This window comes from Callospermophilus lateralis, chromosome 1 (genome assembly GCF_048772815.1).
Source record: "Callospermophilus lateralis isolate mCalLat2 chromosome 1, mCalLat2.hap1, whole genome shotgun sequence".
In the NCBI taxonomy this organism is placed as follows: Eukaryota; Metazoa; Chordata; class Mammalia; order Rodentia; family Sciuridae; genus Callospermophilus; species Callospermophilus lateralis.
The window spans coordinates 144,735,662-144,756,820 of NC_135305.1; the positions used below are offsets into that span (position 1 = coordinate 144,735,662).

Genomic DNA, 21,159 nt, shown 5'->3' on the forward strand with positions numbered 1-21,159 from the left:
GTGTCTGCTTTGGGCAGGAGGCTTTCCAGCCACGGCTTGCACAGGTGGGTCTAGGAAGCTGTTCTTTCTTCTCATCAGGGGCTTTATGGACTTTGAGATCAGGCTCGTGTTTTTCAGGTATTTTGTCCTTCTGATCACTTACAGCCTTTGAAGGGACTGAGACAACCAGAAGGATGCAGCTTCTTCCAGATGGACACAAGCAGATCATTCAAGAGAAGAGCGCTGTGTTGTGGGAATTCTTTAGCATACGTGTCTGTGTCAGTGATCAGATAGGAGTGTGTAACTAATGTACTAATGTTGCCAATGTAACATGCCTAGGGTTCTAACGCTCATCAAGATCTTCTACTTGGTTTTCCACATTGAAATTGGACAAAGTTTATTCACTTCTCTTTTTATCCTCTGGTAGTTTCAGTGCTGTTTTAATGTTTGCTATTCATCTTATAAAGATGGCATTTCGTGTTACTTTCCCCGATCTCCTACTCTGTTTTCCTTCCTTCTACTTGTTTCTCCTCTCTTGGGGTTTAAGTGAACTGTGTGGAGCTCAGCGATTCTTCCCTCTGGGTGATCAGTTCTGCTCTGAGGCTCTGTATGTTTGGGAGCTCGTTCCCTGTAATTCTCAGGGGCAGGATTCCTGTGTGATTTGGGAACCTTAGTGGAATCGCTTGGCTCACCTTCTCTGGCAGGTTCCTGTATTGCTTCTCTCTGTTTTCTCAGAGTTTGTTGAGTTCACTTCAAATGGCTCTCCTGAATCCCTGGTCTCACAGATTCTCTCCTGGCCACTGCCCAGTCCATGCAGGAGCCCGTGTGGGGAACACCCTCTCCTGTGAGAATGTTTTTAGCATTTAATCTTCATAATTATATTTTTACTAGAGTTTCCACTATCCTCTTTCCATCCCTCATCAGTTCTTGCATGCTTGTAGGAGTTCTGTGTTTGGGATTTGGGTCCCTGATGACTTCATGGCTATGGCATGCTCGGTGCCTGGGAATGTTTCTGTGCAAAGGCACAGGATGTCCATGGCTATGGCACTGCCATAGCAACTGGGCATCCTATGCCTTTGCACAGAAACATTAATTTTAGGCACAGAACTCCTGAAAATAAAGGAACTTGCTTGTTAGATAACTACAATGTTTCACCAAGCTCTGGTGCTCCTGATCTGCCTGTAATAGTAACTTTAGACAATAAACTTAATCTTAAGAGCTGCACAAAGCTCCTGACATTACATATTGTAACTGAGAAATGTAACTGCAGAATATGCAACCTTCCTGGTTTCTAAACAATAATGTATAGTTATGGTACTAATGACCTCTTGGAACCTACTGATATAAAGTTTGGCAGCTTGGCCTCGAGCCACTCGGCCACCTTCCCTGCCTCTGCACCTTGTCTCTGTGTCACCCTTTATTATTATTATTCCTTCCAACATTGGGGCATGAGAACACTTTTCTCCCCACACAGCCACTCACTCCACAGAGAGTTTGGGACAACAAAAACTGCCTTGATAGAGACCCTTCCAGATGTTGACAGGTAACGGGGGCGGAGAATAGTTTACTTATGCCTGGTGTAGGCTTTTGACTCATCGTTCATCGGCTGTACTGAACCCTAATCAGTAACTATGGGTAATTCTCTATCTGACACTCAGCAACATCATCAGCCCAAGTTTTCTCCCCTACTTAGTAAGGCTGGACGTACCGTGGAGTAATGCTGATCTTGCTTCCTTGCTGACAGAGATAAGCTCTAGTTGTCCCTTTTTATCCAAAAAGCGGGACACTAAATTCAAAAGATCGGGAGAAAATAGTTGAAACACTTCATGAGAAACCACAAACTTCTATACCTTGGTTCAAACTTAGTTTGTTTGTTTTTTTTTGTTTGTTTGTTTGTTTGTTTTTTGGTAGAGATGCACTTGATAAAACCTCTGTTTCTCAACCTGCCTGTTCTTCTCCTTCTGTGCCTGGCTATAGGGTTCCTGTAAATCCCCTACCACTCCCCCCATGGTGGTGGCACAGCCCTGGCAACAACACTCTGTTTGAGGGCCACTCAGCTGTCTCTATCGGTGTGGCTGTTGGTTGAATTACGCCCTCTGGTAATAAAACGGAGTTAGTAACAGCCTCCTGTTGTGGCCTTTTTCTTAACAACCCCTTTTCCTTTAAATTTTCTTCCTCTGTCTGACTAGCTTGAGAGACCTTCTCTTTTGCTTGATCTAAAATGTCTTTCTCCATGGTCTGAACCTCTAACAATTTACTTAACATCTTTTCAGTTTGTTTTTTACTAATTTCTAATCTACTATAAAGATAACGCAACCCAATAAGATAACACAAAACAAAACCAAAACTGAATGAAACAAAAACGGAATAAAAAATCGTATCAATTTTCTCTTCCTCAGGGCCGACAAACTTCAAACCTTTAGTCAACCATTTTTTCCAGTTTGCCTGAGAAATTTCTAGGGATAGGCAGCTTGAAACAAAAACAAAATAAATCAAAAGAAGAACACATTGTTTTTTGAAATGGTCACCCATTCTCTCGCCTTCCCTCAGGGGCGAGCAATTTCACTTACCCCCAAGCTTCAGGCATTTCGCGTAGGAGCCACCAAATGCCGCAGTCTGGCTGGGCACAAAATCACGAGCCACTCACAGCTTTGTAGATTCAAACAGCAATTCTTTATTCCCGAACTCACACCAGCCCTCTCCAAACACGTTCTGGGGACAATCCACGTTCTCTGCCCAAATCCACCTCCTCTGCCTCTCAAAATACTCTCTGAATCCTGGGAGAGACTCAAGGGGAACTCAGGCAGCAGGATACACCCTATTCCCAGCAGGAATAATCTTAAACCTGGAACCGCCCTAAACCCGGATCCGCCCTGGTCCTTGAGCAAGGTCACCTTACATGCAATGTTACTGCAAAATGTCCTATTTCCACGAGTCCTTCCACTAAGCAACATGGGGTACTCTGGCAAGGAAATTGTCATACCTACTTGGCTAATGGCTCCCAGCAAGGATGGGTCCTAAAGGCCAGGCTCCTCTCCCTGTGCCCCCATGACAAGCAGAGCTGCCAGGGTGAGCAGCCAGGACAGATGTGGAACTAGAGGCAGACTTGCTCCTGGTGGTGTTGGTGCCCCCAGGTGGATGTGGGGGCTTCTGCAAGGGAAGCAGGCCTTTTGTCACTTAACATAGTGGGCCCGTGTCTCCAGGAACAGAGTTGTCCTTGTCCCGTGCAAGGTGGTCACTATGGGGATGGTCTGGATAGTGGTGCTGAAGGTGTTTAAGCCCAAGTTTGTTCTTAGCGCTTTCTCGTGCTCTTGTTCCTCCACTTTTGAAGACAGACATGGCCCCAAAGGCAGAGATCAGATCTGGGAGACACTCTGGGCTACCGGAACCCATTGATGGAATATGGACAGACTTCAAAGTAGAGGTAGATTTTGGGGGTGTGGTGCTGGTTCCCCCAGGAAAGCTTAAGTGTTTCTGTGTGGGCAGGGTTTGGGGGATGGCAGAAACTGTGGCCACACCAGTGGTTGCTTTCCCTGGTGTGTGCCTTGCCTTCTGTCCCTTGGTCCCCATGGTGGTGCTCTGCCTAGGGGCACTGGAGGTGTTTTGTTCCAACCTTGCCCCATGTTGCTGCATGTTTCTCAAGGTCCCTCCTCTTTGGGAGGAGATACCCAAAGCCCCAAAGGCTGATATGAGTTCAGGGAGCAAGTCTGATCTGAGCTCCCAGATTCCTTTGATGTCACAGGAACCAGAGAGACACTACCCTTTCTGGGGGTAGTGCTTGTCCCCTGAGGTGAGCATAGGTGTTTCTGGGTGGGCAGGCTTTGAGGGATGGCACTCAGACTAGGAACACCAGTGTTTCCTTGCCCATGTTTACCCTTTGTGTGTGTTTCCTGGTGCCGTGGTGGTGCTCTGGCTGGGGGCAGTGTAGCTGTTATTTCCCAAGCTTGCCCTCTGGTGCACTCTGATTTTGGGGGTCTCTCTACTTTTTGAGCAGATGCTCATGACTTCCATGGGAGATGTCAGAGCCAGAAACAAGTCTGTCCTCCCAGCTGCTACTGAGGTCACTGAATGTGTCTGGGTGCTGGCATGAGCAGCCCCAAGGGCTGAGTGGTTTGGGCTGCCCAAGGTTGGGGGGCCTGCCATCAAGGGTGGCATTGGGGCTGCCCCTGGACCTGAGCTCCCGGTGTCCAAGCTGCTGACAGCTGGCCAAGCTCAGGGCTCTGGGCTTCTTCCCATCAGGAACCCCAGGGATTGGTGGGATGGCGGCTCCAGGGGGAGGGGCTGCTTCCCTGTGGGGCGTGTTTTGCACCCCTGGAGCCGGCTGGCTGGATCTGTCTCCAGGTGAGGGCCCGTGAGTCCTGGTGGGCTTTGGGCCCTGGGGAGAGGGCAGGAGGCTCCTACCCGAGGTGGAGGGAGGCCCCAGATGGCAGGGGGGCTGTGAAGGCATAGTGGTGTTCAAGGGGTGACCCCAAAGGGGGCCACTGGCTGTGGGGCCAGGCCTGCCAGTGTGCTGGGAGAGGGCCTGGGAGGAGGGCCAAAGCAGCCATCGGCAGGCTGGGGAAGAGCGGCCCCCTAAGGTTGGAGGTGGGAGGTGTCTCTGGGAGGGGACAGCAGGCCCACCCACACTGGGGTGGAGGCCACCATAGTGGTGCTGCTGGGGGTGGGGAAAGGTCTGGCTGGGGCCCACTGATGCCAGAGGCCTGGCCCCTCCCCATGCAGAGGGGGGCCGCACATGGGCTTGTGGGGCCATGGTACAGCTGTCCCGCGTGGCCTGGGTCTCACCCATCAGAAGGCGGTTGATGGGCTACAGGGCTTTCTCCTTATCCTGGTCTAGGTCCTCAGCGGTGACTGGGAAGGCCAGTTCCGGAGGTGGTGGCAGCATCAGAGGTTATCCTCGGCAGCGTGGCAGGAGAGGAAACTTTCATCTCCGTGGCCTACCAGTGTCCCCCGTGGATGAGCATTTCTTCCTGGGCAATGGCTGCCCCACCCTGCCTTCTGCCACCATCTCACACTGGGCCTTCTTTGGGGGAATCCCTGTGTGATGACTTCCATGTGTAATGTTTGACCCAAGGACATGAAGAACATCCCAGGGGCAGCTCCCCGTTGGATGGGTCTGGAGCCCTCGTCTTCAGGGCTCAGAGACCTCGTGTGGAGCTGTAGGAGCTGCTGATGGGGTTTCTTTTGGGGAAGGAGCTCATATAGGTGGCCTGGGAGCTCTCAGCTGTCTTGGGAGCTCGGGTGCAGAGGGTTCCCTGCAGAGCCCCAGGCCTGGGCACAAAGGCAGGAGGCTGCTGTGGGCCACCAGGGGCCTAAAGGCAGACTGTGCTCCTCCAGGACCTGGGGCCCCCTCTGATGTCCTCTATCTGCAGGGTCCTCCGCTTGCTCAGCCACCACTGGCCACTGTCTCCAGGAGCTGTGATCACAGTCCTCCCTGGGCAGGGTTCCTGTGGTGCTGGGAGCTGGCAGGGAGCGACTCCCTGCTCCTGTGCCACACCAGGCGTCTGTTTGCTGAGTGGGTGGTCTGGGCTGCAGCTGACAGCAGCATCTTCTTCAGGAGACCAGGCATGCGGAGGGTGGGGGTAATGTCCAGGTCTCCCAGAAACGATCGAAGTGTCCTCAGGACCCTGAACAAGCACCTAGGAGGCCCTTTTCTCAATTGCCTATGCGCAGTTGCGGGATGGCGGCAGGATGTCCTGCAGGTGATCCCGCCGGCCTGGGCAGCCCAGAGTGAGCAATAGGGAAATCGGCAGGCGCTGTGACCGGGCTTCATGTGGGACCTTTTTGGCAGGTCCTTGCCCCCTAGGGCGGGGAGCATGGGTGAGGGAAAAATCTTGCCTTGGGAAGTACCCATGGCAGTAGTTAGGGAAGGCAGGATTCAGTAATTGCGGTCCTCCTTCTGCAGCTGAGGCAGCTTCAGGCGAAATGGCAAAGTCAGACCTGTTGCCAGGACGCAGCTTTCGAAGGTCTGTGTAAAGAACCCGCGGGCACGTGCAGAAAAGCGTCAACACAGGGCACGAGGCAGGCTTGCGGCAGGAAAAGATACGCTCGTAATATTCCATGCGCGTGCAAATTCCGCGCGCATGCAAAGTGCGCGTGCAAAGTCCACGGGCTTGCACCAGATGCAAGAGAAATAGGGGCGGGAGCTGCGTGCCTGATGCGTGTGTGAGTCCTGAGGGGACTGTTGAGTGTTGGCAGTGAGGCTTTGGATCCAGATCCTGCTGGCCCACCAACTGACCAGTGAGGTTTCCCGATCATCCGGGAAGGGTCGTAGATGTTGGGTTTGAGGGTCCACAGCTATAGCAATGGCAGGGATCTCTCCCCTCAGACTGGGGCAGCCGCCCCGCCCATCCCCAGAGGCGGCCAGGTTGGCTGCACAGATGGGCTGGAATCCAAGGGAGGTGGCGGGCGTGGGAGGACTGAGCAGCCTTTCTCTGGTGGTAGAGGGCAGCTCTTGGGGCTGGAGCAGGTGGGGACTGGGGTGATACACGCAGGTGTTTGGCTGGCAGTACCTGCGCCACAGGTACAGGGCCTTGCCCGTGCCTCCTCAGGGGCACTCTTCTCTGGAAAGGCAGGCAGTGGGGCGGCCCCCATATAAACGCCCCACATACCACCAAGCTTGGAGCAGGGTGGTAGCCTCCCTGGGCTTCTGAAGGGGAAAGCCAGGGCATTAGATAGGCGGTGCACCAGCAGGTGAGCAAGTAAGGATGGCATCTCTAGGATCTCCTTGCTGGGGCTGGGTAAGGACACCCTGACCTCTCTTAAAGGCCAGCATTTGTATCTAGTCTTGCATCCTCCTGAGCCTGGTTGGTGGTGCTACCTGGTAGGCTGCAGTGAGTACCAGGGCTCTGGAAGGAGCGGGATCACCAGATGGGCCAGTGCAGCCACAGACCAGTGCTCCTCTCCCAGTGGGTGATAAAGTTGGGGTTGGGTTGCCAAGTACATGGTCCTGGGGCTCAGTGTCTAGGTCCTCCCCCATGCCACACGGCTGAATTGGCACTTATCTTGAACCTTCCTCTGGAGTGGCCAGGACCCGAAGCTCCTCCACTTCCTCAGTGTAGTGAAATCATAGTGCTTTGGGGAAAATGGCAGGGAGATGGGTTTATGTCCCCCACCATAGGCCTTCACACAGGTTCTCAGGCTGGGAAATGCTCAGTGTCCTCTTTCAGTTCCCATTTCCTGCTACATGGGAAAGAAAAATGGATACCCCGCTAGATCCTGCCTGCCTCTAGAGTCAGGGTACTGACTGCCTGGATGGAGGGAGTGAGGGAACTTGAGCCACACCTGAGAGGTCCTGGAGCCTGGGATTGGCCAAGCTCTTTATTTTCTGATAATAAAGGTAAACACAGTCTTTACTGCTTATTTTATTTTTTATTAAATAAGCAATTCACAAAAAAATAAGCAATTCACGCTTATGGTAGATAAGTTAGAAAGTACAGATCTGCAAACAAAATTAAAAACAGCCCATAACAAAGGATTCCAGCAACCAAGGGACCCTCACCATTGTCGTTGTGGTGCACCATCTTTATGTTTTACTTCTAGGTGGGCTCCGCCTCCCACCTTCCTATACGAGAGAGAGCTTAGGAATGCTTAGGGGGTGAGGGAGTCTCAAGAACTTAATTTTGACATGCTATGGACAGTTAGGGTGGGGAACATATTAGCTTTAAAAGATTTAAGATTTCTTAAGATTTGGAAGTCTTAAGAGATGACATGGTGAACTCAGGAAATAAATATTAAAAAAGTGAACTTAGATTTGGCCAGGATTCCTTGGAAGGTAGCCTTATATTTGAATGTATGGATAGTGTTGTGCCCAAGTGTTGTGCAGTCATTTAAAAGAAATCTATGTTGTGGTGGTCACAAATATACACCTATAGGATGAACTTGCAAATACCCTAAGCCACATGAAAGCCTCATTTGGTTTGTCAAGATCATGCTAATTCACAAAGACCCATCTTTCCCTCTCCTTAGAGGGAACAGAACCTGAGTCCTGGAAACTGCCTTTGAAGGCTCAAAATTCACTTTGCACGTGAAAAAAAAAAGTTGTTGAATTTGACTGAAGAATTTTAGTTAAAATTGACTTGTAAATGTGGAAGCACAATATAGTAATATGTATTTCTCATATTATGCATAATATAAATATGTAATTTCTTCTAAATTATCAAGTTAAATTTCATAAGTATGTATTTGAACTCGTTAAAAAGTTTATATCATCAGGACAAACTCCCATTTTTATTTTCTAGCTGGGAAATATTTTTTATGCCCACACTGAAAATTACTCTTAGAATTGGGTTCAGCTTTTATTTGGATAGTAATGGTTTTATATACATTTTTTTAAAAATCTAGAGTTACTTATACATATCATCTAATCAACCTGTTTTTAAATTGAAAGTGATGATACACACACACAGACACACACACACACACACACACACACACGGATCAGGTGTTATTTTTGCCCATTTTCAGCATGGGGAAACAGAAGCACAGAGAAGATATAAAACATGTCCAGGACCCACCGTGGCATTCCCTACTGAATGTTTGTGTCTCCTCCAAATTTATATATTGAAGCCCTAATGCCAGTGTGATGGCATGAGAAGTGGGGCCATTGGGAGGTGATCAGGTTTAGATAGGCCAGGGGGGCGTGGCTCCCAAGATGAGATTAGTCTTCTCAGAAGATGAAAAACAGACCTGAACTTACTTGCTCTCTGCCAAGTGAGGACACAGTGAAAAGGCAGCCAGCTATGAGCAAGAAGAGGGCTCTTTCCAAGAACTCAGTCTATCAGTACCTTGACCGTGAATTTCCCACCCTCCCAGATGGGGAGAAATAAATAATTGTTTCTTAACCTTCCCAGTTGAGAGTATTTTGTTGTAGCAGCTGGAACTGACTAGGACAGCCAGTGAAGGGAATTTGTGAATATTAAAATGAAATACTATATGCAAGGTGGTCCATGAATATTAGCTATTGCATTACCTTCATCATCATTACCATTTTCATAACCAAATGGCACAGGAGCTATTTTCACACCTAATTCAATTCCAAAAGAAACCACTGAACTTTGATCCAGCAGATAGAGGCTACTGACTGCTCCAGATGAGATTTGCAGGTAGCTTGTGGCTATTTTAAGATGAAGATGACTTCTAAATTTTAGTTAAAAATTGACACCTACCTAGAGCTTTGGCTGCTCTATAAGTGAGTTTTCTGGGCCATCATGAGATTCATACCCCTTGTCCAGTCAATACCACCCCCCTTTAGGGTGGCCAAGTCAATCTTGACCAGTCATTTACATCTTGAGCCATTCTGAAATCCATGTGGATTTTCTCTTCCTCAGAGGCCTGTAGAAACATGAATGACAGGTGATGTCACGGAACAACTGACACAGGAGTGGAGAGCTCAAAGAGCCTGGAAAGGAGGCAGTCAATCAGAGGAAAGATGATGCCAAGGGTGGAGGAGGCCGACCTGTGTCCAGAAGGCTGTGAGCAGAGCCTACCAGAGTTCCTTCTGGGACTTGCTCAGGATGGAGTCTTGTAAGAGAGTAGATGTGGTCGGCCATGAGCTGTGTGGAAGGAGGATGGATTTGGGATTCTGGTAGAACTAGATTTATATTTCAGCTTTACAAATTTATAGTTAAGAAAACTGAAGAATTAGGTTCAATTCCCCAAGATTCAGTCTTCACCCACAAAGACAGGGTGAAGATGTCATGAGATTACATTTACAAAGTACCTTTTTTTTTTTTTTTTTTTTTTTTGGCAATAGGAGGCTGGAAAGCACAAGAAGAAAGGGTTGTGGAGCCAGGAGGAGCCAGTTGAAATTCTGTCTTTTTGGCCTCCTACCTGATTGACTTGAGGCAAATCACTAACTACTCTGAGCCTCAGTTTCCTTGTATTGGAATAAAAACAGAACATCCAGCCCCAATTGGTTTTAGTCACTACAGAGGTTACACACGCAGAGAGTTGAGCACAGGGCACAGAGCAGAGTATGAGTTCGGCAAAGAGAAGGTGTTGCTTTATAAATCTGGTTCTTATCCACCCCAAACTGAGCCCAGAGGAGAAGTGTTCAGTCCTGTTGACTCAGTTCCAGGATGGAGTGTTGGATTCTTCAGGGTCCTAGCAAGAAACCATTGTCACAGTGGGTAAGATGAGGAATGTGGAATAAGTGATAACACAAATATATTAAAGTAATGCAATCTCAAATAAAAATAACACATGCATGAATTATTTACAGGTGCAGGCAGTACCTGAATGAAGGCAGTTTGACTTAGGATTTTTTTTTCCTTAAGCAGTTTTCATTATACTCAAGATATTAAGACAAGTACAAAATAAGCTTGTAATCTGGATACTGTATCAGTCAATAAAAAAGGAGAAACCACTACAGTGTGACAAGATATATACAAAGGACCAAAATATACAGTTCTGACAGTTAACAGACAATTTGAAATGAGGAGCTTGTTTTCTTTTAGAAACGCTAAATTTTCTTGAAACAGGACAAATAAAATAAAGGGCTCTAAATTTACATAATCATGAAAATAAAGAAGAGCCTCTTAACACTTATATTATTAGCATAACAAACTCCATTGCTTCTATTTAACCATCTCAGCCTACACAGGCCACTCCCTTTCCTAGTTTAAAGGACAATCTCCTCTCAGGAATACTGGTGCAGCAAAACCTTAGTGTAGATGCTTAAAATTTGGCATCTATTAAGTGATTATTAGCACAGTTTCATGTATAAATATTGATTTGCATGTGGGCCACAGCCCTGGATGTGTCAGCCAATCTGCACTATTTTTAGGTCAGCATTACTCCCACAAAGAAGCTATAGAAGCAGCATCTGGCTGAGGTTGGCTCCCCACCAGGTCCTCCACAGATGTGCTGCTGCCCTCTGTCCCCCATGCAGCAGACCCAGGCCCCAAGGTGCTGGAGCATGGCCACTCATGGATCTAGTCCAAGATCCTCTCCAGGTTCTTCAGCGCTGCCTCTACTCGCCCTTTGCCAGGGCCTGTTTGGCCTGCAGATCATCCACAGTCTTCTCCAGTAGTTCAGGCTGCACAGAGTAAGGTTTGGACTTATCAAGGGCCCTCTTGAGTTTCTCCTCCAGCTGTCGCATTCAGCCTATGGCAGCGTCCTACCTAGCTGCAGTCTTCTGATGAGCCAGCTCGCTCCTCCTCTTGGCCTGTTCCACCTCCAAGATTCACCATTTCCTGCCAGGAGGAGTGGAACTGCCCCTTGTCATCCTCCAGCAGCACTGCTTGGCCAGGGAGAGGGTCTCTTTGGCAACAGGGAGCACTTCTGTGGCCCTCTGAAAACCCCGTGTGGCTGCTGAGCTTCCAGCTGAGCCAGCCTCCCAGTCCGGCTGCGAGTTCTCCCTGGCTTGGCCAATTTTCTTCAGCAGTTCATCCAGTTTCACTGTTGCCTCCACCAGAACAGAGCAGAACTGGTGACGGCAGCCTCAAGTTCAGCCTCCCATCTGTTGACGGCATCCGTGGATTCATGTAAGTGCTCAAGTTCTCCCTGGATCCGGGGGTCCACCTCTTCCTCCTCTTCTGGTCCCTGCTCCATTCCCTTCTCCTCCCCCCTTCCACGCTCCCTCCTTCTAGCCCAACAGGTGGCAGGAGCTCCTCCAGCTCCTCCAAGCAGCTCGGCTTCAGTGCCCTGTCCACGTGGGCAGCTAGTTGTGTTTCTTTCTGAACCATGTGACATTGAGGTAGGTGTCTCCCAGAAGAACAGACAGAGAGTCCATCTTCACCTTACTGGTTTAGGACAGGGCCGAAGGACTTGCTCAGATCAGTAGAACTCAGGGAAGGGTGTGATATGAGCAGGGGCCAGACCTGGCCTGGCATGCCACACTCTTCCTTTTATGCTTCTGTCATTTGCCATGAGAAGAACATGCTCTGATGGATCTCTGAAAGAGGAGACCCACGAGGGAAATCTAAACCCCACTGGCCGCCTGAACCAAGTTTAGCCAAGACCAAGAGAAAGGCAAAGCCCACCTGAAAAGTCACAAAATGTCTGTTCTAGAAGCCACTGAGATGTTGAGGTTGTTGGCTACTCCATGAAACTGACAATACAACCCTCGGGATTACAGGGGACAGGCAGAGGTGTGTTCCTGGACTGGACTGTCTGGACAGGAGCTGTGACATCAGCACAGGGGGCTCAGCACTATTACCCCACTCTTCTTGTCTCCCTTGCAGGTGACTCTCTGACTGATCCCAGTTAGAAGTCAAGAGCAAAGGAGGCACTGACAGGGTTAGGAAAGCTCAGCACTCACCTTCAGGGACCCAGAGTAGGATGCAGAGGTGTGGTCAGAGGGTACAGATGGGCAAATGGAATTTACCCAGCTCAATTAAGAAGGTAGAGAGAAACATGGGGCTCTTGGGCCAGTAACACCCCTTTGGATATGTTCTTCCCAAACATTTATTTCCTCAGTGTTCCTGGTGTAACCAAGTTCAGGCCTATGCTTGGGAACATTGGGGGAATGGAGTTCAGTGGGGTTAGCCAGAATGGTCTCTTGAACAGTCCTACAATTATTTTGTAACCAAGTTACAGATTTTTTTTTAATTGCAGTGGAAAATATCATGCTTGTTATGGACTGAGTATCTGTGTCCTCCCATAAAACTAGTATGTGGAAGCCCCAATGCCCTGCTAGTGGGACTAGGAGCTAGGGCCCCTGGGACTAGGAGGTAGCCCTCCCCAGAATCCACATCCTGACATGTTGATGGCAGACTCCAGGTTCCCAAACTGTGAGAAATAAAGTCCTGTTGTCGACAGGCTGCCCATTCTACTGTACTTTGTTGGAGTCTGTACCCAAGTTAGTGCTGATCCATACTGTTCCCCTCTATGTAAATCCACACAATTCTCCAGGCACACAAACTGAAAGGTAATTGATCTGCTTCTTCACATAAAAAGCAAACACTTCCCATGTCAATAAACAGAGAAAGATCATTGATCTCCCTGTCTACAAAAGGATTTCATGAGTACGAATGCTCTGTAACTTATATGATCTATTATTGAATATTTGGGTCGATCACAATTTTGCTATTAAGGATAATTTTGCTTCTTAACATCCTTCATTTTCTTAAGATGCCATCTCAAAGGTTAGTGCCTGGTTTACAATAATAGTAGAATAAATTGTGATGAAAACAAATGCATTAACTTGGATTGGAGTCACACATGCCGGTATGTATACACATACCTCATCTCAAAACCACACACTGCAATCCATGCCCCCATGGGCAGGCCTGGAGGAGAATGGAGAGGTGCAGGTGGTGAGGGTGTGAAAAGACGGTTGGGCAAAGAGGAGCTGATTGGGTGCTGTGCCCTGGCAGAATCTGTGGAATGGGATTGAGTCCTGAAGGACATGAAAGGGAGGGTCAGAAGATGATGGTCACTTAATGACCACTTATCAGTATGGCAGTCTCAAGAAGAGCTGCTCCTGGACCCTGATAGCAAAGTGTGGTGCAGAACTGGAGAGAGAGAGAAAGCCCTTCTCACATCCAGCAGGTAGGAATGCTTTGGCTACAAGTAATGGAAAACAGTCTAAGCAAATAAAGGTTTGTTATGCCATCTAAATCTGGAGGCTGACATTAGGGGACAGCATTATGACTTTCATGGACCTTAGGCACTTTTTTCTTTGTAGGGATCTTCCTCCACAAAATATTAAAATTATATTTTATAAGTATGTTGGTGTACGGAAGAGCATCTTCAGATTATATAGTGAATTATTTTCTGTGATCAAAGAATACAGAGGTGGAATTACTGGATCATATTCTTCTAGTTTTAATTTTTTGGAGGAACCTCCATACTCTTTTCTGTAGTGGCTGCACCAACTCACTTCCCACCCACCATGGGAGGCTAGGCAGTGCCTGGCAAGGTCAGAGTCCCTTCAGGAGAGCCCCTGCCAGGGTGAGTGTGGAGCTGTGAGAGTGAAGGGACCTTGTTAGAGCAGGGGAGAGCTGGCGGACAAAGCATTTTACCCAAACAAAAGGAACTGCCAGATGTCCCGTTATCCTCTCCCCGTTAGTGAGCCTCAAGGAACCCAATTCTAGATAGTAAGGAATTCTTTTTCATTCTTCTGCTCATGGGAACCTAATCCACGCCCTTTCATTCCCATTGCCTACTGATCTTAAGCTTAAGAGTAGGCACAGATGACAGAACCACAGCTGAGGGGTGTGGCCTTTGCACCACTTGTTCCTCAGATACACTGATAAGGTCACATTTTTATATTCAGGCATTTGGGACCAAAGGATAGCTTTGAGCTCTTGTGTGGCTGCAGGATTGGGTGAGCCAAAGCAATAACAAAATGAACACCTCAGTGAAAATTGATGTCCAGTGTGCTGATCCTTGTTGTCCTCTTAAATCGCTCTGCCCAGATTCTTACCCAATCTCCACAATGCCCCTAAGTACGTAGACCAGGTATCAGCACATCTGTTGAAGAAGCTCTTATTTACTGCCTCTGTGTATGCAAACCAGGGCTGCCATCATATGCTTCAGAGAAGGCACCTCTTCTGATTAAATGAAGACGAAGAGGAAACAAGAACACATCCTCCTTCCCAGTGTTTCTATTTATGAAAAGGAAATTTATTTCTAGGAGTCTCTTGACACATTGGCCACCAGGCCACATCTTGAGTAGCCACGAAGCCTCCAACAGTGCCCTGGTGGGTCCTCAGCATCATGTGAACAAAAAAAAAGACACAGGAGGGGTTAGATCCCAGGGGACACACCCAACATGCCCCAGGTGCTCTGGCCATAGTGCTGACATGAGCACCAGTTTTGTGATAGAAAGGGAGATGGATAGGTTCCCATGACCAGAAGAATGGAGAATTCTTTACTATCTAGGATTCCTTGAGGCTCACTAATGGGGAGAGGATAAAGGGACATCTGGCAGTTCCTTTTTTCAGGTAAAATGTTTCACAGAAACATTTCCTGAAGTTGTGATTCAGCATCCTTCTATGAAAGATTTCAAAACCCATAATTTTATTTTAAAAATGAGATCTGGAAGGAACATGAGATATTAGGCTCCTTGGCTTCAGTCCTAACTGTTCTATTTTCACGCACTCACTGTGAAGTGTGGCTAAATCTGTGCTCACTAGAAATTCCACAGCCCCGCAAGCCCATTACTAAAATGAATGAATGAACACAAAAGATTAAGTATGCACCAAAAAAAAAGGAAAATAAAAGAAATGAGATAATAAAATTGAGGCTTTCTTCCTTTGTGCCAGGTGCTAGAAAGGTCAAACAGGATAACTCTGAAGTTCCCAGAGCTGGCTCTGCTCCCATGATGGTGTTGTGATGATGTTAACTCTGCAAATATCATCCATGTCACACATGAGAAAATGACTCCGGTAGAAAGACAGTGACAATATACATATTTTTCTTGTCTGTCTCTGCATCACATCGGGTATTTGAAGTAGGCTAGATTAGAATAAACTAGATCCCTATCTCACCAGTTACAAAGCTCAACCCAAAATGGATTCAAGGCTTAAATGCAAAACCCAAAACTATAAAACTATTAGAAGAAAACATGGAGAAAGACTATGAGATGTTAGAATGGGCAAAGATTTGAAGGGGACCCCAAAAGCAGCACAGGGAACAAAAGCAAAAACAGGTGAATGATAATACATCAAACTACAAAGCTACATACAAGGGGAAACAATCAATGGAGTCTAGACACAACCTATGGAATGAGAAAATATTTGCAAAGTAGACATCTGATAAGGGTTGCATCCAGAATATATAAGGAACTCTAAAAGCTCAATAGCAAAAATACAAATTACCTGATTTTAAAATGGGCCATGGACCTAAACAGACTTTTCTCAAAAGAAAGCATACAAATAATCAATAATTATATGAAAAAAAAATTCTCTACATCACTAATAATTAGGGAAATACAAATCAAAACTGCCATGAGACATCACCTCACCCTAGCAAGAAAGGTTATTGCCAAAATGATCAACAAAAATGCATATTGGTGGAGATGTGGAGGAAGTAGAACACTTGCACAGTGTTGATGGGAATGTAAGTTAGTACAGCCACTATGGGAAACAGGATAGAGGTTCCTCAGAAAACCAGAAATAAAACTACCCCATGATCCAGAAATCCCACTATTGGGTCCAAAATAAATGAAGCCAGTAGTTCAGAGAAGCATCTGAACTCCTATGTTCCTTGCTACTCACAATAGCCAAGAAATTGCAGCAACCCAGGTGTACATACACTGATGAATGGATAAAGAAAACATGGTACATATACACACCGGCATGCAATTCAGTCACAAAAAAGAATGGAATCCTACCATTTGCAACAAGCATGAATGGAATCAGAGGTCATTGTTTTAGTGAAGTGAGCCAGAGAGACAGGCACAGAAAGACAGCATGGTGGGGCTATTGTGGAGCACTTCCTAGATCAGGTTGTAGCAGATATGGTGGTTTTTATCTTGGTTGCTTCGTGGCCCTCTCTGGATGATCTCCATCTCTGAATCAGGAACTAGGAGGAACAGGACCTGGGAATCTGTACTTACCCAAGCCTTCTGGGTAATGGTTATTATTATCACAATTGCTATGTATTCAAGTTGGGGACCTGTTGGAATAGCTAGTCACATTATCCTCACAGCTTTCCTGTGATCAGAAGAGCGGTGCACTGCCTGGAATTTGAGGGCTGTCAACTATGAGACCCAGAGTCAAGGTCAGGGCCAGTGGTAACTCTGACTCACCCGTAACAATGGATTCATTCCAGTTTTTACAGTTAATTCAATTTTTTCCTCCTTGGGCAGGCATCAGAATCATCTGTGGGGGTTCCAGAAATGCAGGTGGCTAGCTTTACCTCATGCCAGTTAAGGCAGGAGCTCTGCAGAACGAGTACTGAGAAGTGGGGGGTGTGGAATAAATCCAAGGCCTAAACTCATGCTAGCTAAGTTAGCTAAGTGTTTTACCACTAAGCTGCACCCTTGGCTCCAGGAATTTGTATTTTTATAAGCTACCAGGTGATGCCAATGTAGAGCCAGGGTGGAAAATCACTGGTGGCCATTATTTCAGAAGTTCTCATCCTTATGTTTAATAATGAGGGTTCTAATCAACATATTGCTGACACATGAGGGTCTCAGATTCCTCTTCTTAAATACAAACACCATAGACAAGAGCCAGCCCTGACCAGTGCTCTTTCCCTGAGTGTCCTCCTCCTGGTCACCACTGCGGTGAGTCCTAGGGATGTGGTGGAGGAATCTCTCTGCCCACAGATCAGGACAGTCACCTCTCACTAATGACTTTCAATACTTCACCTGGTGAGGAGGTGCGACAGGAAGCAGGGTACGGGAGAGAGTTGTGGGTGTACTTTTCTCAGGAAGGTCAGCCAAGGTTTATTCTTTGTAGCCTATTTGGTAGCCTGCCCTTCGTTTCACCCAGGTTTCTCCATTAACTGGCAGACATGTACTAATTATCCTCTGATAATTTTTCCTTGGTGATCATTTCTTCGTTCTCTATTCAACTTTGTGGAATCTCCTTTTTGTCTTAATTAGGCTACCTGGTGGTTTAGTGACTACATTAGTTTCTTAAAGAAACATCACTTCATTTTATTTATTGCTTCCATGCATTTTCACCTTCGATTTTATTATTCTTCTCCATTGGGTGGCTTTTATTAGGGTTATTTGGTATTTAAATATGTTTTCTAATTAGAGGTATAAATAAATTTTTGTGTGCATATAGTTGACCCAGTTCTGATACATACTTGAATTGTATTTAGTCATCTGCCATTTGTTTCCATGTATTCATAAATTTTTCCAGCTTAAGTGACATTTTTGCTCCCACTGTTCTCTCCCCATTCATTTTTTTCCAGACAGAAGACTAGCAGCAATTTTTTTGATGGGGGGATATTAATTCATTCAGAAATAACAATAACCAGAACTGCATGACATATGGGGTTGTATATGAGAATTAAAATGTAGACTGCTTTCCTGTTGGATTCCATATTAAGTTTAATCATCCATCCATTTATTCTCTCTAAACTTATTAATGGAGTGTCTACTGCTTGCCAAAGACTGTGAGATGAGAGACCAGGTCCCCTCCAAGGTGACCCTTGCATTCTTTTGGTGAAAGACTAATAATAAATAGATATAGAAAAGTTGCGGTTCCCAGGGATGACTCGGTACCATGACCTGAAATACCAGTGAGCAGCAAAACGGTACCACTTTTCTCAAAGACATTAAAGAAGGCCTATTGGAGAGTGTCCCAGGTATCATAAGGAGGTAAGTACTTACTGAAAGAGGCAGACCAGTTGTGATTAATGCGGGCTCTGGCAACATGTACTGAGAACGGGCTCCATCTCTGCCCTGGGCTGGATACTGGGATGGATGCTGTACTGGATACTGTGATATCTGGGAGTGTCTCATCCAACCCAATGCACTAGCATTTTATCCTCTTCCCCTCCTCTTCTTTCCATTTTCTCCTTCCTGGCTTACTCTCCACCAGATGAATCAGAATCTTAAATTAGAACATTCAATGAGAAATGTCACTATGCAGCAGACTCCCAAGGCTGGTTTCCATGACTAACTCTCAGCAGCAACTTGACACCATGGACAGCTTTCTTATAATCACTTCTGAGCACAGGGATTTTTCTGGAAAATCAGAGAGAGGACTCTAAATGTAGAGGAACAAAACCAATGTCTAAATTCAATAAAGCCCCAATTTAAGAGGACACCATAAATGATTATACTTTGCAAACCAATGCAATAATTCTGAAGTCAACTTCAAGAAGAGTTAGGCTTTCCTAGTTTTTAGAATATTTTCAAGATATGATAAACAGAACAATGTGTTGTCAGTGTACTAAGGACAGTACAGTGCATAGTTGACATCAGAATTAGACCTATAGAAGTTTTCTATAGGACATTGGTGGAATCTCGAAGTAGTGGGTAATATAAAGATTACTTTAAAAAATAACAAATGCTAAAGAGGACATGAAGAAAAGAAAACTCATACTGCAGGAACATAAATTAGTATAGCCATTATGGAAAACAGTATGTTGATTCTTTAGAAAACTAAAAATAGAACCACCATATGATCCAGCAACCCAACTACTAGGTATAGAGCCAAAGGAGAGGGACTCATTGTACCAAAAAAAATACTTTAACTCCCATGTCTATTGGAGGACAATTGACAATACCTAAAACATGGAACCTACCTGGATTCCCTCTAGTGGATGAATGGATAAAGAATAATATACACACACACACAATGAATCATTATTCAGCCATAAAAATCCTGTCATTTTCATTAACATGGATGGAACTAGAGATGATCATGTTAAGTAAAATAAGCCAGACACTGAAAGAGAAAGTTCTCAGTCATTTGTGGAAACTAATGAGTCAGTCTCAAAAAGAACAAAAAGGGTTAGTGGTACCAGAGACTGGGAAGGAAAGGAGACAGGGGGATGCGGAGAAATTCAAGTAGGGGTAACAAAACATAGAGAGGAAGAATTAGTTCTGCTTCTTCTTTAGCAGAGTAGGTAACTGTAGGTTAAAACCATCTGGTATGTTCCAAGCACAGAAAAATTAATGGTTGAAGAGAGGTAGTACAACTGCTTCAATCTGAGGCAGGTTCAGGCAGCCTAAGATTCAGGCAGCCTAAGAAGATACACGGAGCAGTAGGGCGATCTGACATGCTTTTATTTGATGGGTGGGTGGGAATCCATGAAGTGGAAAGTCCCATTTAGTTTATATACAGGATTAAAATGAAGCTAGCAGCTTGCCAAGTATGATATCAAGGGCTATATAAGAAAACACGTGCACCCTTGTTTCTGACTTTAATAAGACATCTTAACCACTGCTTCCTGGACATCAGGGTGAGGGGCCTGACTCACGCCATTTTCCCTATAGATGGAAATGCTTATTACCTTGATCATTGCACATTCTGTATATTTACTGAATTACCACATGTACCAATACAGATACCAAAAAAAAACTATGTCTCAATATAACATAAATAAAATGGTTGTATAATTAAAATGAGTATCTGATGTGTGTGTGTCAAGGATTTAAATGCACAACAATGCAACTGTTAAAATGTTAGAAGAAAGGATTGGTGATTAAAAAAAATAATAATAAAGCAGCAAAGCCAAAGCATGACAGAAACCCGGAAACAACCAGTACGGCTGATACTACAGATATATTTTTAAGGGACACAAAATACTCAAAAGCTTGCAGACCCATTCATAGGGATCAGTGCCCCGGAGTGGACTTGGGATATCTTCTTTGAATCCAAGGAGGTCGGAGCAGCTGCATTCAGTTGTGCTGGCCACTGCAGGGATTAGGTCAAAGCTCTTCAGTGCTACGGGCTAAGTTTCTGGGGCCCATGTGCATATCATTTTGTAAAGTTACCTGGCAGGTAAATCCGGGGATGCTCAATAGGCGAGACCAGGTGGGGCCGGTAAGCGGGGAGAGCCGCCCCGTCTCCCATCCACTAGACTCAGCACCTCGGAGTCCTGCAGGTGCAGCTCCGGTGCGGGCTTCGTGTGGAGGCGGTTCCGGAAGAGGCCAGCCCCGCAGGGTTGAAATTGAAGCTGAGCGAGCGAGCAAGGGCCGGCGGCTGCCCTGCTGCGTGGGTCATCTCCCCCCGGGAGGCCAAGCAGGTCCTCCCATTCCCACCCTCCCCGCACCCCTCGCCGCCGGCCATTTTTCTGACCGCTGCCTGGAACAGGGCTGACCCTGGACAGGCTGGGAGCCAAGTGTGCGCCTCTCCTGGAGAGGAGCTTTGCGCCCCCCAATCGACCCAGATCAGAGGTGCTCAGACGCTGCAGGTTCAGGCCAGGAAACCTGGGCAGGTGTGCATAGCGCTTAGGTTGGACTTCTTCCGGCCCAGGTGAGTTTCGGGGTGAGGGCCAAAGGGCCAGGGGAGAGGATGCCGGGGTGCAGCAGCTCAAGTGTATGTGTCGGGTACAGAGGATGTTGTGCTATGCCAATGTGTGGTAAGTGGGAAGAACCGGTACTGACTTGTACCAAAAAAGCACAGTGTCAGGTACCATCTTGGGAATCTGTATGAGAAAAAGAATCCTGTCCATTGGGATTGAACCCAGAGGCACTTGACCACTGAACCACATCCCTAGTCCTTTTTTTTTTTTTTTTTTTTTTTTTGGAGACAGAGTCTTGCTCAATTGCTTAGAGCCTCACTAAATTGCTGAGACTGGCTTTGAACTTGAGATTCTCCAGCC

The 21,159-nt window shown here is 46.5% G+C and overlaps 1 protein-coding gene and 1 pseudogene across 1 annotated transcript in view; one reads left to right on the top strand and one right to left on the bottom strand.

Moving 5' to 3' along the window:
• Window positions 1-10,769: 10,769 nt before the first annotated feature.
• LOC143642059 (SH3 domain-binding protein 5 pseudogene) lies at window positions 10,770-19,817 on the bottom strand (annotated as a pseudogene).
• A 531-nt stretch (window positions 19,818-20,348) lies between these two features.
• LOC143642060 (piwi-like protein 3) overlaps window positions 20,349-21,159 on the top strand; it is a 29,010-nt gene continuing 28,199 nt past the window's right edge. The window contains exons 1-2 of the mRNA XM_077110154.1: window positions 20,349-20,369; window positions 20,416-20,810. Coding sequence (XP_076966269.1) covers window positions 20,349-20,369; window positions 20,416-20,810 — 416 coding nt within the window. The remainder of the gene's footprint in view (window positions 20,370-20,415; window positions 20,811-21,159) is intronic.